At 41.3% G+C, this 15,000-nt stretch overlaps 1 protein-coding gene across 1 annotated transcript in view; it reads right to left on the minus strand.

The window, feature by feature from the left end:
- Positions 1–15,000, minus strand: part of LOC125044494 (microtubule-actin cross-linking factor 1-like) — a 206,894-nt gene that overhangs the window by 109,553 nt on the left and 82,341 nt on the right. The window contains 2 exon segments of the mRNA XM_047641184.1: positions 11,587–11,679; positions 12,846–13,013. Of these exon segments, the coding sequence (XP_047497140.1) occupies positions 11,587–11,679; positions 12,846–13,013 (261 nt within the window).

Here is a 15,000-nt window from a genome sequence, read left to right on the forward strand (position 1 = left end):
CCCAAGTGGCAGTGTACAGGGAGAGGGACGAAAGGGGTTTGGCACAGAGGGGAGCGCGGCGAGCTGTGGTGGTGGTGTTGAGGCCGCGGCAGCCACACTGAGCCCCCGCCCGACACCACCTCCACCCCAAGCCCACCTCCACTCTCACTCATACATGGCTATTTTTGTTTCTCTCCTCTATTTACGCGTCATCGCGACACAATGGCTATTGCGTTAGCTACTGATTAATACAGAACATCTCCATGCAAGTTGTTTCAAAAGAAATTAGCTCAGTAAAGTAAAATAAAAATAGCGAAAAACCGGCCATGTGTCCTCTAGTTCACCTGCACCCCCCTCCCGAGCCTCCCCCGCACCTCACCCCCCTCTTACCTGACAGGTGACTCGGTAACCAACCAGTCTTTTTCTGTTCAATTTAAATGTCGCTCCGGCAAGAGGAATTTAAAGCTAGCCTTCGTTACCTAAACGCTATCTCCAAGCGCCATCCATTTCCAAATGACGACAATAAAACTGATACTTCTATACATACTTTTTATAATTAAAAATTAAAAGGAGGAGGAATGGCACATAATAACCACTTGGCAACTGGGTCCTCCCACGTAAGCCCTGGTCCTGCAGGAGCACATACACCACTGCATGGCTCGCTCCCCGCCGGTGGGTACAAGCATTCCGCTAGACATTGCCCGTGTACATCTCGAACTTAACCCAAATCCCTGAAAAACAGCAGTAATTGCAACCCATGCTCGCAGGTGCGTGCAGCCTTCCCCCAGCGGAGGAGGCAGAGGCGGAGGCGGAGGCGGAGGAGGACGAGGTGCACCTACAGCCCTGAGGAACCTCGACGTCGCGCGGGGGCAGCACTCAACCCCCACGCGCCCTCCTCCCACGGCCTGAAAGCTAAAACAACCTCCGCAAAAATACTTCTTAATCCCCTGCCCGGACTGTAACCTCGGACGATTTCCTAATCATAGCCTGCGACAGCGGAATATGCACACGCCCAGCGATGACATGGGTATGCATGCAGGGTATATATTATGATGCTTCCCTCAAGGACAAGTTATTAGAGGAAGAGCAAAATCCCACCCGCAAAAATGACCCGCATTTGACACGCTAATGCCAGAAGAATATTATACACGACTGGGTAACTCCCTGAAAAGTGGCATAACGCTGTACTGCAATAATCCCCGCCTCGTGCCTCCTAAACCATCTTGAATTACCACAAACATTAATCTCCAGCAGGGACAAGTTCGCCGCAAACCTTGACATTCCTGTTCATCAAAAGAACACGGGCGTTTCTTTCTACTCGGGGAGGATGGTATGACATTAAGAGCAGACGTGGAAATGGGATGACGGCACAGATAAAATAGGGGAGACATCATGACCTTATATAACCAACATACCACACAGCTACCCACAAAGACGCCCACAAAAGCCACTCAAGAGGTACGTGTCACTTGTCGCCACCCCACGCCATACCACGCAAACGCACACGCACACGCCTCGTCCCACCATAGCCTACATTAACCTTTTCATTGTGATGAAGAGTTACGACATTCGGATTTGGTAGCTGACGCACCTCCCAAGAGAGAATCTGTATCCTTAAAAGTCAAAACTCTACTACGTATCTAAAGCCTACATACTTGACTTGTAAATGACATCATATGTACACGAAGCACAACTCTACCGCTAACGTTTTTGACTTTGAGAATGTCAGACTGGTACTCGATCTAAAAAAGGAATCACAATAAAAAAGAAAACTGGTTTAGATGCAAATAGGAAAGAGATGCGAGAAGGAGATCGAGAAAGTACCCCGAATCGACATTAACATACCCGAGATTCTTATCTTCTGGTGTATATCTACAAACCAACCAAAGCGACACAGATTTGTATGCACCCTGATTGCGAACAAGGTCGCAGCTCCGTTCCCCTTTCGTTTATTAGTTCCTTTCTCCATTCTTTATTGCCACCCTTGTCTCCTTTCCTTCAGCCACATATGGATATTTACCCTTACCCGTCTTTGACGTCCAAAGCTGACCAGTTACATTCTGACATAATGCGGTGTGTTCGAGCGAGTGGACACACGAGAACCAGAAGCGCTACGACGTGAACACGTGCGGGTAATTACCTATAATTACATCGAAAATATCGAACAGGTGTGTCGCTTCCTCCTCACTGCGGACTGCATATAACTACCCTTCGCTTTGAAACTGCTCTCCACCCTTCCGCTTATGTAGATACAAACAGGTGGACAGGTACTTCATTAAACATACCGTTTACCTGATTAACTGGGTTCCTCTCAGAAAACCTAAGCTCTCGGGATGTAATGATCTCGCCCACCTTCATACCCTGTCATTCGTAGTCTTAGGTTGCACTTTTATAAAACACTTGTGCAAAAAGAAAGTCGTCCTAAGAAATGTTACGAGATTAGGACGACAATTCTTCGGAGACACAACGGAGGTGTCGTCTAGTAAGCATATCAGCTGCAGACGATGTCATTACAGCACCCCGAACCGAGCTGGAGCTCTCAGATGCATCTTTCCAACACGAAGCCCTTGCCTTATAAAGGACGCGAGGACTACACTGGGAGGTTATCTGGGATGACTTTGTAAGGGATCTGTAAGTCTCCAGAAAGTCAGTTCCCGATAAACCTCCAACAAAAGAGCAGCCAGCAAGTCGTTACTCCCTCCCTCCCTCCCTCCCTCCGAACAGTGGGTGGCCCAGAGGCATCTTGGGGCGGCAACGACCCGGCTCTCCTGGGGTCAACGTTACCCCCGGGGGTGAAATGCAGACCACTCGGGGTACGCAGCTTCTCACAGGGCATTAACATCGCCTTCTGGGCCCTCCTTCGCCTCGGGGGAGAAGGCGGATGACAAGCAATGACAGCGCTTCAGAGGAAATGGTGCGAGTGTGAAAAACACCAATGAATGCCTCGGGTTATAATCACCCGGTGTAAAGAATTGATTGCATATCTGACGAGTCATTCTTGGCTGGAGTTACGAAAGAAGAACAATTGTCAGTAAGTCTGCAGATATGATAATGAGTAAGTCATTAACTAGGAAAAAGCTTAAAACGACTTTCTTAATGTGATTTATTATTATAGCCTACAATCGACTCTCTGCCAAGGAAATCAGGCAGATGTGATTAAATCGGACACACCATTAATCTTTCCACTTTCCGAAGACGTGGTAACCATACACAACACCTAGAGGACTCCTTGAAATGAATCTCCAAGGGAAATATTCCACAACAATAAATATATCCGGAAAATACACCATCCCTTAAGATGCATTTCACCCGAAAATGTCTCCCTTTTGGAAACATGTCTTTCTCGAAAAAAATGTCTATTTTGGAAATATGTCTCCCTGTAAATGTGCTCCTCCCTCTGCTGTATCTCTCTCGGCATCCCAACCTCTTGAACAATCCCCTGGGCACGGCGAACGTAGGCTGGGACTCCACCCTCCATTCCCCGTTCATAAAACGTTCTCGGGCCGAGCGCATGCCCGAGGGCGATGCTGGTGCATGGAAGTCCGGCTCCTCTCGTACTCCAGGTTCCGCATGGTCCTCTCGCATGATTCTTTCCGACTCCCTTACGACCCGCGCTCCATGACCCCCACGGCCTCACGGGAGCGAACCCCGCGACCCTCGCCTTTAATGGCAGCTAGATCGAGGTACATCTCCCTCGATTGGGCGGCGGCCAGCCATCGGAAAGTATCTCGTATCTATTTCTGAAGACGGAATAAGAGAAAGTGCGGCCGAGCCTACCCACGCCCTTCGGAGCCAGCGTGGGCGTGGGTTGACTGTGGGCGGAGGAGCCATATAAGGCGAAAGGTAAGCAGAGCGGCCAGACTTCGCGCCACCTGGACACGCTTCCCACACGTCTCGGGCAGAGTACGCTGCTTCCACGGCTCTCGCGCGACGAAATTACGTCACTCCAGTTAGCAACTCAAAAGTTTTAGATTTGAATTTGTAAGTCAATGCATCTTCCTATGACATACTGGACTCTGCAATAAGATATCTACGGGAGTACGTGTTGAAACGATTCAATGGAATAAATGAAAGAGATAGACTTCAATATTTAACGTCTCAGCAATGATGAATATATTGAAATCAATTCGAAAAAGGAAATGCCGCACGTACACAACTCTACGACAACAGACCGCCCGACTTCACACCACCCCTTTCTCTCGTCGATCTTTTCTATTCCTCTGCACAGTCTTGAAAACGAAAGAAAATCTAGAGCACACCCACCCGGACTTTCACACACGCTATCGGTGCCGCCTACACACTACCTTCTAACAGCCTCACAAGAGCACCATCAGCTAATTCCAAAGTAATAACATACTCATTATATTGGCTGTAATCATTTAAAGTAACGATGAGGAAGGTGTAACAATTGAAACGAAAGGAGTTAAGAAAAGGAAGGAGAAAAGGGGGGAAAGCAGGATCATAGAAACACTAACTTCTGAATCTTGGAACCGTCAATTTTCATCAGCAGCCCCCCCACTTTCGAAATTAGCTAAGCCTCAGAACAGGAAGGAAAACAAATTCACACGTTCTTCTAATAAGCTGTCTTGCCGACAATCATATAATTACAAATAAACTCATTAGTATTTTCAATTACTATCTTATGTGACTCGAGACCATCCTCCAGAGTGACAGCTCATCGATCTCAAAGAAAAGAAATCAACAGTTAAACATTACGGACGATCACCGGCGAAAAAAGGATGGAAAAAGTACATTGATAAGGCCCGACGAATCGCCTGCCGAGCGCTCTGGGGAGGGCGGCGAGGCGAGCGGCAACAAAAACGCCAGAGGAAGGGCGGGTCGCGGCGGCAGGGAGGCGGCGACGCGGCAGAGAGATAGCTTCACGCGGGGCGTTTAAATCCCCTCGCGCCGAAATCCACGCCGGATTATGCGCGTGGGACGATGAGCAGAGAGCGACCGAATTCTTTGCGGTTTTTTTCTCCGTTGCCCGTGCTTATTTCTCTCTTGATCCTTTCTTCTGAGTCATGCTCAAAAACAAACACTATATATATATATATGCATATATATATACATATACATATATATAAATACACGCGCACATATACACACACGCATATATAAGTACCCACACACACACACACACACACACACACACATATATATATATATATATATATATTTATATATATACATACATTCGTATACATATATATACATATATACACATATATATGGATATATACATATATATACATATATACATATGTATACATACACCCATGTATATACTGTACATACACATATATACATACATATACATACACATATATACATATATATACATACACATATATACATATACATACATACACATTAATACATATACATACATACACATTAATACATATACATACATACACATACATATACATATATATAAATATATATATATACGCGCGCGTGCTCATATATGAATAAACATTCTCAAGGACATTGCAGCGCAGGGAAAAGAATCTCCCCATGACAATTAGAGAATTTCTGTCTTCCATTACCGGGGCAGCGAGACCATGACAGTCAGAAAAGGTGTTCCTCCCGTTCCTCCCCCTCCTCCCCCATGAAGAGCAAGCCAGTAATTACATCAGGGAAAGAAAGATCCCCCCTCCCACTCACTCCTCCCCCACCTCCCCTCCTTCACACGCGTCTCCCCTAATATGTAAAATTTGTCACAGTTCTTCGTCGGGCGTGGATTGCACCGTGATTATGCCTGCGCCTGCCTGAGCCGTTCTCGTTCGCCGTCATTAAGAGCGCCGTCCCACGCTCTCCGTCGGCACCTTCGTCACCTCGATGGCAGCTATTTGTTCTTTTTAATTCTAGCGTCTTCCCTATTCCACATCTCGGGGATAAAAAAAAAAAAGTGAAATTCCGTGCCGATATATTCAACAGATGAAGGCTAGTCCTCGGCGCCCCTCATTTTGCTGGCTCTAATTTCATATTCGAAAAATAATAGTGCAGATGCAAAACAAAGCGTAAAAAAAATCTACCCAACTTAATACTTAGTTGTTGGATAATTCCTGTGGTGGGAAAAAAAGGGAACGAGATTTACCCAAGGCTACTTTGTCCTCTCTTCCTTGTCTCTCTTCTCTCTCCTCTCCATTCCCCTTTTCCTCTTTCCCATCCCTTTGCCTCTAACTCTCCTTCCCTCTTCTCCCATAATTATTCTTTATTTTTGGCATTTTCCAATATTTTTTTCGTTTTGTCTTCTCCGATTCCAGGTCTTCCCTTTTCTTTCTCCCCTTTCCACTTCCCATGTCTCTCCATTTTCTCTCCCCCTTCCCCTGCTCTCCATTCCCTGTCGCCGTCGTACAGCCAAGCGGCGCGGATCCCGAAGACAACCTCCGGGGAAATCCATGGCAGCACACATGCACCGGGTCATGGCAGCAGCGACTTTAAAACTTCATCCTTCGTCCGCCCCTCGTATTTCACCTCTCCCCTCTCCTTTCCCCAGATTAGACAGACGCCCCTAGTAATTCCAGGCGCCGAGTGACCACCTTGTCGCCGTGGTCTTGCGTGTGCGTCTACGTCCCCCGTTCCCACCACCCCTTCCCGCCCACACCCCTCCCTTACGTCCACGCCCTGGCCAGCCCCGTCGGCGAAGTGCGCGACCGACGATTAACGCCCTCCCACATGGACGGGTCATTTTCCGCCCGTCAGCACGTCAATTGATCGGATCATCAATCTCCCTCGAGGGGCGAGTAAATACAAGTATGCCTTTCCCTATCATTATCTTTATAAAGTACTAACCGTGATTATCATAGCATTGAGTATAGTTCTATACCGATGATAGTGTTAACAAAATTAAGAATGAAAACCACTACCTTCGTCCTATGAAAACGTTAACGCGAAAATTATCACTGATCATACCTTCTAACGATTCTCAAGATTGCGTCTCGCTTCGCGTTATCATTGTATACTAATTATTAGTAATAATCCACTTGAAAGCTGCCCTTATAGTTCAAATCATTATAATTATCTGTCCAATCCCTCCGCCTAATATATACGATCACTCGATTTAATTAGCGACGACGTCAGTTACTGATGATCCCTATAAGTCAGACTAAATTGAGAAACAGGGTATTATTGTTACACCACTTGGCAAAATCATTTAGTCCCGAAGACCTCCTCCTCCCTTTTCTCTCTCCCTTCCATATCTCCCATTTCCTCTTGGCCTCCGTTTTCTTCTTTCGTTCTCCCTCTTCCTCTGCCTTATCCCATTCCCTTCGACATGAACCGAATACCTACGCCTTGTAACGAAACCGCGCGCGAGAGAAGTGAGCAGCGAGAATGGAACTTCCTTCCCTCATCCATCCCAACCCATGACGTCATGTCTGTACTTCCGAGTTTCATTCCTTCTCCTTTCATCTCGAATCATGACGTCATTCTGTCATCCTCGCCCTTTCCCGCTTCCTTCCTACTTGATGCTCATTCACATACTTCCCATCGCGTCCTCCCTTACTATGACGTCATTTTCGACTATGACGTCATCCTGTACTTTCACGCCGGCCCGCTATCCCTTGACGAGTATAACGTCATCACTACATTTTGTGATATCTTTTTTACCACAAAATCGTCCACTCTGTTCTAGAATGGCTTCACTAAGTATCCTTTTCCCATTCGTTCGTATTTTTTTTTCCACCTCATAGGCTCCAACAACCAACGTGTGACGTCATTGATCTTGTAGAATGACATCATGCATGTAAGGGAGATGTACTCTTACTAGTAGTAGGACTAAAGTAGTCGTAAAAGTAAATAATCATAATATCAACCTTAAGAACCAAAACAGCAATAATAATAACAATAACAATAATAATAACTAATCATCATTATTGCTATTATCATTATTATTATCATAATTATCATCATTATTGTTACAAAATCATTATCATCATCATTATCATTATTATACTACCATAGTACTACTACTACGACTAAAAGTACATCCTCGTCCTATACATGCATGACGTCACTCTTCGAAATAAGTGACGTCACACATGACGTCATGGGATTGCCACGTCACGGAGGCGGCGGAGAGGCAGACTAGCGGTTGGCCAAGACGACCCCGGGGCTTACTATCCCAGCTGTAACACACTCTATTCCCTCTCACCTCCCGCCCCTCGTAAAAAGGAGCTTTCGCAACAAAATATTACTCACTGCATCCCTTTTTAGTACTGTTACTTTTTTATTATTGGCATTTCTGGCTTTTTATTATCATTGTAATGTTTATGAACATTATGTCCGTTACTCAGTTTCAATTTTCTAATGGCTTTAATCTTTACGTACAACTCTCTCATTTCTTCTCCTCCTTGCCCGCCCCTCCTGCCTGCCTGCCTGCCTGCCTGCCTGCCTGCCTGCCTGCCTGCCTGCCTGCCTGCCTGCCTGCCTGCCTGCCTGCCTGCCTGCCTGCCTGCCTGCCTGCCTGCCTGCCTGCCTGCCTGCCTGCCTGCCCGCCCCTCCTGCCTACCTACTTTGCCTGCCCCTCCAGCCTGTGACTGTCTGTCTGCTTGCCTGCCTGCCCCTCCTGCTTGCTTTCCCGCCTGCCTGCCTCCGTCTGACTCTTGGAAGGAAACCAACCTCTTCCCTCACATGCAAAATCCCTCTTCGACGCCCGGACACCAACCGAGCCGCACATGGTTCCCACCTCCTCTCCCCAACCCCCACCCTACCCCCATTCCGATCCACTGCCCCACTACCCCTTCCCGCCTCCTCTCCCTCCCCCGCGCGAGAACCGACATCATTTATGCACAAGTGTAAATCATTCCCCGAAATCTGTTTACTTAGCGCAAACAGCCTTTTCCTCTCGCCGGCGCTGGCTGGAATGTGGTCGAGACTCGCCAGGCGCCTTTTGGTTCTCACTACACGAGTTTTCCTTCTTGCCTTGCTTGTCTCTTCGTTTGTATTCGCTTAGCGTCGGCGGCTGAAATTTACACCGGAGGGCTGCTTGTGATCATTGTATTGTAGGCTGGAAACTATAGAAACGACTTAGAATTAACAAGAGCGAGATTAATGTATGCTTACGATGTCAAGCGATGAACTTGAAAGACGACGTGCAAACACTTATTGAACTGCTTATGTATGGATATGTTAACGCAACTAACCTAATCACGACTTCTCGCTTTTATTTGTTTTTAATAAATCATACAATGCCGATAACTACCTATACAAATGTACACACGCGTACGTACACGGACATACACTAGTGAACATGTGTGTATACATATACAAATATACAAACATTTATACATATACAAATATACAAACATTTATACATATACAAATATACAAACATTTATACATATACAAATATACAAACATTTATACATATACAAATATACAAACATTTATACATATACAAATATACAAACATTTATACATATACAAATATACAAACATTTATACATATACAAATATACAAACATTTATACATATACAAATATACAAACATTTATACATATACAAATATACAAACATTTATACATATACAAATATACAAACATTTATACATATACAAATATACATACATTTATACATATACAAATATACAAACATTTATACATATACAAATATACAAACATTTATACATATACAAATATACAAACATTTATACATATACAAATATACAAACATTTATACATATACAAATATACAAACATTTATACATATACAAATATACAAACATTTATACATATACAAATATACAAACATTTATACATATACAAATATACATACATTTATACATATACAAATATACAAACATTTATACATATACAAATATACAAACATTTATACATATACAAATATACAAACATTTATACATATACAAATATACAAACATTTATACATATACAAATATACAAACATTTATACATATACAAATATACAAACATTTATACATATACAAATATACAAACATTTATACATATACAAATATACAAACATTTATACATATACAAATATACAAACATTTATACATATACAAATATACATACATTTATACATATACAAATATACATACATTTATACATATACAAATATACATACATTTATACATATACAAATATACAAACATTTATACATATACAAATATACAAACATTTATACATATACAAATATACAAACATTTATACATATACAAATATACAAACATTTATACATATACAAATATACAAACATTTATACATATACAAATATACATACATTTATACATATACAAATATACAAACATTTATACATATACAAATATACAAACATTTATACATATACAAATATACAAACATTTATACATATACAAATATACAAACATTTATACATATACAAATATACAAACATTTATACATATACAAATATACAAACATTTATACATATACAAATATACAAACATTTATACATATACAAATATACAAACATTTATACATATACAAATATACAAACATTTATACATATACAAATATACAAACATTTATACATATACAAATATACAAACATTTATACATATACAAATATACAAACATTTATACATATACAAATATACAAACATTTATACATATACAAATATACAAACATTTATACATATACAAATATACATACATTTATACATATACAAATATACAAACATTTATACATATACAAATATACAAACATTTATACATATACAAATATACAAACATTTATACATATACAAATATACAAACATTTATACATATACAAATATACAAACATTTATACATATACAAATATACAAACATTTATACATATACAAATATACAAACATTTATACATATACAAATATACAAACATTTATACATATACAAATATACAAACATTTATACATATACAAATATACAAACATTTATACATATACAAATATACAAACATTTATACATATACAAATATACAAACATTTATACATATACAAATATACAAACATTTATACATATACAAATATACAAACATTTATACATATACAAATATACAAACATTTATACATATACAAATATACATACATTTAAACATATACAAATATACATACATTTATACATATACAAATATACAAACATTTATACATATACAAATATACAAATATAAATACTACATATACATACATATATATACATATTCATATATATACATATACATATTCATATATATAATATATATTCATATACATATACATACACATAGACACACTTATACATGCACACAGATATAATATATATGTATATATATACAAATATATACATGTATACACATATACATATATACATATATACATATATACATATATACATATGTACATACATACATACACATACACATACTCATACACACACATATATATACAGAGAGAGAGAGAGAGAGAGAGAGAGAGAGAGAGAGAGAGAGAGAGAGAGAGAGAGAGAGAGAGAGAGAGAGAGAGAGAGAGAGAGAGGAGAGACAAACAAACAGAAAGAACGAGATAAAAAGAAACACAGAGAGATAAAGACTAGACATGACAAAAGTGAAGAAAAAAGTCCCGCTGAACCTCGGTGTTGGAAGCTGAATTCCCACACTCACCTGGAAGTGAAGGATGATCGTCCATATGAGCCCAAGGGTGAGCTTGGGGTTGCCATCGACGATATCTTCACACCGGATGTTGACAAGTTTGATCTGCAACAATTAAACAGTCATTGAAAGGTACACCCTGAAACAAATGTGCGTTAAATTGCATGCATCCTTTTCTCTCTTCCCACGACGATATCTATTCACGAGATAATATCCAAGGATATGATTATTGCCAATTCAATTCAAATCTATTCTAATATTGTATTGTTCAAGCTGAAGGCTAATCTGCCTCTACTGTTGCAATCCCTTTGTTAGTCTATTGAGCCCCGTAATCCTACGATATAGCTTCTTTGTATGACAATTATAAGACAATTAAAAACAACCTTTACAGACATCTTAAGACACCAGTAAGAAAAGCTAATATGTGTAACGTTATGGGAAAATCCCGTAGAGTTCTCACACCAGACCTCTCGCGTTCAAGTCTACGGGAAAGGTACTCGAGTGTTAGGGAAAGAGCCTCATCATCCTGAATAAAAATATACTCGCTGCAATCTGATATTATATTTCCATAAGGACTTGAAATTCCTATTTTGAAGTCTATAGTACTGTTTCCATTTGATGTCATTCATTTTATTAAAACAATTCCCTCGAATACAAACTGCAAGGACATCTTATCTAAACTGACATACAGTACAGATTACATTATGATTCATGATTAATATCGGTCCTCCTGTGAGTCACTGTGACAGCTGTCAGCATGACTGATGGCGGGCATGCTATGGCTGATGCACATTCATCGTCAGAAGCCTCTATAAGGTAAAGCTGATGGGCTTAACTACGTCCACAGTTCCCAGACAGAGTACCTCCGCCGTAACATGACGCGGAGATATGCGGCGGATCGAACAGAAACATAACGGACTACAACATGGCGTGAATGATGACAGAGTCAGCAAATAAAAATACGGATTTTGGGTGAAGGTATAAAACATATACCTCTAATATTTTGCAACTAGAATATAGGCTATATACGATAGATATACTAGTATAAGCTTTGCATGACTGAGTATTCATTTTTTTTCTCTTATAATGACACTTATTTTTTCTAACAATCACAACAATAGCGTTAAAAAATACCCTTCATTTCCGGACAAACAGCCTTCAAAATAAAAAAGAAACCAAGCGCCTACTTCCCCGACCGACGCATCTTATCTCAAACCTCTTCAAACCCACAGAAGAAATGTATCTTCCTCGAGACCTCAAAGAACACTCACCTTGCGGTATCTGAGGAAGTCGAGGGTGAGCTGTACGTTCTGCAGCATGTGGAAGCGCAGCCGGCCTCGCTCCCGGGGCAGGTGCTCGCCCGACAACACCTCCAGCAGGGAGATGAGGTTGTGGCCATCGCGGAGGTCCTCGAACAGGTCTCGGACTTGCTTCCCCGCCTGGCGAAGCGACGAGGGACGAGGGAGAGAGAGAGAGAGAAGACGGAGATTAGTGTTACGGTAATGGACGGCTGTCAGGTGATTACATACATGATGGCCTATGCTTCAGTATAGAATGTGAGATTTATCTTAAAAGCTTTTTTTAAACTCCCTAACTGATACTGTTTTTTTCGGAATCATTATTCCTTTTTCTAATGACTGCCTTTTACTATTTCCCAGCATTAGATACATCCCATTATATATTGGGTATGTTCATTTTAACTCCCTCACACAGCCATAGATTCTAAAATAGGATTCTGCTATTATTACAAAAACAATAATAAGAACTCACAATCAGACATACAAATACAATCATAAATAAAACGCATAAACATATACACATACACATACAAATCTTAAATATATATAAAATACCCTACTACCCATTACAATAAGTTCCCCAACCAAGGAAAATCAACAGAACAAAATACTACGGAAGTCGACTCGTCCCGCGCGGTGTCAGTCACACGCCACACCGCGCGTTACGAAGTCGCATGGTCGCAGCTCGTTACAAAGCGTCCCGAGTGCCGGTGCCACTTGACATACTCCCGGTGCCAGCCAGTGGGGAAGTAAGTGCCCGCCGGCGCCGCGACGCCTCTTAAAAGTAAGTGAACCTCGCCACTTACGGGACACTTATTCTTCCACACAGGATAACCCTTGCTAATTCCTCTGTAAACTTTTTAGCATCTGAATACACTCTGCACTTGTAATCTTGGCCCTTAAGAGCTTTTGTGGTCCTTATTTAATCAGCTTTTATCATTAGCATCACAATGAAAATTCACAAAACATATCATGATTACTTTTATCATTACCACTACCATCATCATTATTATTATCACCATCATAGTTATCATTCCCTTCATAACTTTCGTTTTCTTTGAACGAGCTACGACCTCTCAACCCAAGATGACTTATACACTAGTCTTACCCTTCTCTGTACGGGGTGCATCAGGACACGGAAGGAGAGGGGGGAGGGGGGGGGAAGACGATGATAAAAAGGAAAGACGAAGGAAAGCGGGAAGAGTCAAATGACGGGGAGAAAAGGAAATGGTAAAATTGACAAGGCAAGAGAAGAGGAGAGGTGAAGATAACAACGACGACGAGAGGAAAGGAAAGGAGAGGAGATGAGAGAGGAGAGGAGAGAGGAGAGAGGAGAGAGGAGAGAGGAGAGAGGAGAGAGGAGAGAGGAGAGAGGAGAGAGGAGAGAGGAGAGAGGAGAGAGGAGAGGAGAGGAGAGGAGAGGAGAGGAGAGGAGAGGAGAGGAGAGGAGAGGAAAGAGGAGAGGAGAGAAGAGGTAGGAGAGGAGAGAAGAGGTAGGAGAGGAGAGAAGAAGTGGGAGAGGAGAGAAGAGGTAGGAGAGGAGAGAAGAGGTGGGAGAGGAAAGGAGAGGGATCGGGCCACGGGAACGGAGGAAGAGGACGCAAGGATGAGGAAGAAGAAAAGGAAGAAGAAAAAATGACCATTAATACGGGGTAGACAAACACGAAAAAATGATACAACGGAGATAAAATCATTCGTGCTCAACTGGAGTGCTCAACGTAAGGTTACATGAGGGTCAGATGAGGGGAGATGCTACGTGTACAGGCTAGTGAAAATAGTGCCTTGGATTTATACAGTGCGATTAATACTCCTAAATCACTCATTTCAAAAATTGTGATACATCAAAATGGTGTGAAATTGTATTAATGTCAATGAAATCGATATTTTTTTCTGAAGAGATTTCATATATTCAAAAACTTTTTTTTTTTCAACATTCTGCACAAAATCAGTCCGAGACAAACGAAACGGATAATTTACAGTAAATGAAAAAGAAAGGTTCTTGATATCACACATCTCAAATCAGGTTATTGTGCAGATTGTTAATAAAATACTTGGAGACATGTACAGTTCCATTTTGTCATGCTTATATCCCCTCCCAGCACTAAGACTACAAGGCAAAGCTGATAGA

This window comes from Penaeus chinensis, chromosome 35, assembly GCF_019202785.1.
Source record: "Penaeus chinensis breed Huanghai No. 1 chromosome 35, ASM1920278v2, whole genome shotgun sequence".
In the NCBI taxonomy this organism is placed as follows: Eukaryota; Metazoa; Arthropoda; class Malacostraca; order Decapoda; family Penaeidae; genus Penaeus; species Penaeus chinensis.